The sequence below is a fragment of the Triturus cristatus genome, chromosome 4_2 (genome assembly GCF_964204655.1).
Source record: "Triturus cristatus chromosome 4_2, aTriCri1.1, whole genome shotgun sequence".
In the NCBI taxonomy this organism is placed as follows: Eukaryota; Metazoa; Chordata; class Amphibia; order Caudata; family Salamandridae; genus Triturus; species Triturus cristatus.
Genome location: NC_140586.1, coordinates 677,753,013 through 677,755,775, shown reverse-complemented (window position 1 = coordinate 677,755,775; position 2,763 = coordinate 677,753,013). Strand labels below are relative to the sequence as shown.

The following is a 2,763-nucleotide window of genomic DNA, read 5'->3' as shown; positions in this document are numbered from 1 at the left end:
GGTAAATGGACTACATTTTAACACCCAATTTCCTAGCTGCCTAAGGTTACATTTTCAAAACAAAGTTTCACAGCCGGGCCATCCGCCGCGCCCATTAGATTCTCAATAAGACACACACGACAAAGATCCACACGAGTTTGGGGTTTTCCGCTTATGTTACTTAGTATCTCGGATTCTGCACCACTGAAATCGCATCCCTTACAGTAACCGCCCTAGCAAGCTTACCAGCGTTAGAAACATTAGTTCTTAAAAAAACAACAACAACAAAAACCACTGGGTCAGGAGTCATTTTATTCTTTATTATATTGTCTTAAATATAACTGAACCTGTCCGGAATTTTCTCAGACACAAACATAAAAAAATGATATGCTTTATTACAAATGGTAAACTCAACGGGTGCTCAAATGGCTCCTCTTATTTACAGACGATACTGGGCGGAGCCCAGAATAAACAACAAATAACTTACAAAGGCCCGAAGCTGCTTACGAATGTGAATCAGCTTTCATAAAATAATAGTACAAAAGACGTATGTACAGACAATATTTACTCGCAGGCAAGTATTGTTCATTTCTCAAGTGCAGACTCCCTCCTGTGCCCTACAGAAGCAACAGTCTCAGCAGTCTTTCCTGCAGTTCTAACCTCTTAATACTGAATGCTCGTCGGATGGCTAGATCCATGCAGGTCTTGGTCAGTGTTTCAGCACAGTTCTCGCGCCTCGTGGTGGCAGAACAGGGCTCGACAGAGTGACACTAGCTTGTCTCTTTGCCACCAGGTCCCACGGAGGGGCCATCAAGTCACACTGAAGAGTGTCATTCTCCCCACACTTTCGGCTGGGGCGCAGTGTAGGGCTTGACGCGCTCAGCTCTACTCACTGTACCCGCTCTCTCCACCGGCTTACTCTTGGCACCAGTGCTCCCAACTTTTACCTCTCAGTCCCACTTTCCCGTCTCAAAATGTCTGCAGCTGCTGCGTGAGCATCAGCTGGCAGCCGCTATTGACGTGGTTCATGACCTTCTGCTTGAGCTGTGCCACCTGCTCCCGCAGCAGGTTGGCCGTGGAGGCCAGCTCGGAGTTCTGCGCCTTCAGAGTTTTCACTTTGTCCTCCAGCCGGGATATCCGCTCCAGTTTCCTCTTCCTGCACTTGGAAGCGGCGATCCGGTTCCGCATGCGCTTCCTCTCCGCCTTGATGCGCTCCTGCGACTCCATGTCGATGGGGGAGAGCGGAGGGGTGTCCCCCGGCATCTCGGGCACAGTCTGGGGCTCCTCCTTGAGCGCCTGGAGCCGCGGGTGCTGCAGAGGCATGGGCGGGTTGATGTGGTGCTGGGGGAAGCCCATGCTGCTGCCGGTGCTGAAAGCGGGGGCAGCCGCGCCGCTGATGCCAGAAGGGTTGAAGTTGTTAAGGTTGGCATAGACGGGCGGCTCGCTATGCAGACTGGTGCTGAAGACAGTACCCCCAGCCATGGAAGAGACAGGCGCTATCCCGCCGCTGACAGCGGGCTCCGGGGCGGTCGTCACACAGGGCAGGGTGTTCTGGTTGTGGAGCTCCGCCAGCGCCCTCACGAATCCCTCGGCGAAGCCCTCCTGCTCGTCCGTCACGTTCTTGGGACAGAGGAACTGCGTGGGCGTTGGGGTGGTGGTGATCAGGCCGTTGCTGGACTGGATGATCAGCCTCTCCAGCTCCGGCGAGGCCAGTTTGAGGAGCCCCACGTCGGGGGAAGTGAGCAGGTCGGCCGCCTTGCTCCGCAGGTGCGGCTTCAGGCTGCCGGACGGATCGGACAGGTTCAGGGTCATATTCTGCTTCAACGCCTTGGGGTTGTAGCCGTAGCCCACAGCCTCGGGCTGGACAAAAGCTGCGCTCAGCGCATCGTCGTAGAACGTAGGCTCCATCTTTGCAGTCATAGAACACTGTCCAGGATGGGCATAGAAAGTTCACAAAACTCAAACGGGACAGCCAAAGAAGTCACTGTGGGACTTGTAACAAATCCCTCTTATGCCCCAGAGCCTCGAAGGCAGCAATCTTGGCTCTTCCAAATCTTCAGAGTCTGAACACAGGCAGCTTTTGGAGTAGAAAGTTTGAGAGCGCTGCTCTCTTGTCAGAAGAAAACAGCAGAAGGGGTTTCCCCCTTTCCCAGTCTCAGCCTCCAGACAGTGACCACTTTCAGAATTGTTTGGCGCCCTTTGAGGTGTGACGGAACACCCCAGAGCAAGTAGTTGAGTGGGTCCTGAAGTGTCTCTTAGCTTGGGGTGGCAGTTCCAACAGGGCAGGAGCCGTAGAAACTAACGTGAAAGTTCACCTCCGTTTGTGTTGGGGTATCAGAGTGAGAGGAGCCTTGCCTTCGCTGCAAACCAGGTACGCAGCGCAGCTCAGCTCCAGCCACAAGTGTTTCTGTGACAGCTCCGCACTGCCCTGCTGCTGTCACCGAGAGCCGCCGTGCTCAGTCTCAGTCTGAGTTCCTTCCAGCGTGGAGCGCACACTTATCAGCTACTAGTCACCCGCTAAAAATAACCATGATGTCACCCCGGGCATTCCTCATTGGACGGCCGAGGCCTGTGGGTGGCCCCCAGGCCTGAGAACGGACCTATCGCCATGGCGACTACCTAGAAGATTCTAAACTCCCGCGGAGGCTCATGGGATGAGGTAATGCTCCCTCCTCCGGCGAGCGGAGCACGCTGGGATTACGTATTGTTTTTGAATATCTAGTTACGGTAGTGGCGAGTTCCCATAACTAGAAGAGGCAGTCACGTGAGTCCTACGTCAGAATG

General features: G+C 54.1%; 1 protein-coding gene across 1 annotated transcript; it reads right to left on the bottom strand.

Moving 5' to 3' along the window:
- Positions 1–273: 273 nt before the first annotated feature.
- Positions 274–2,551, bottom strand: JUN (Jun proto-oncogene, AP-1 transcription factor subunit). The gene has a single exon (XM_085602491.1). The coding sequence runs from the start codon at positions 1,897–1,899 to the stop codon at positions 949–951; it is 951 nt and encodes a 316-aa protein (XP_085458617.1). The 5' UTR covers positions 1,900–2,551; the 3' UTR covers positions 274–948.
- Positions 2,552–2,763: the final 212 nt, after the last annotated feature.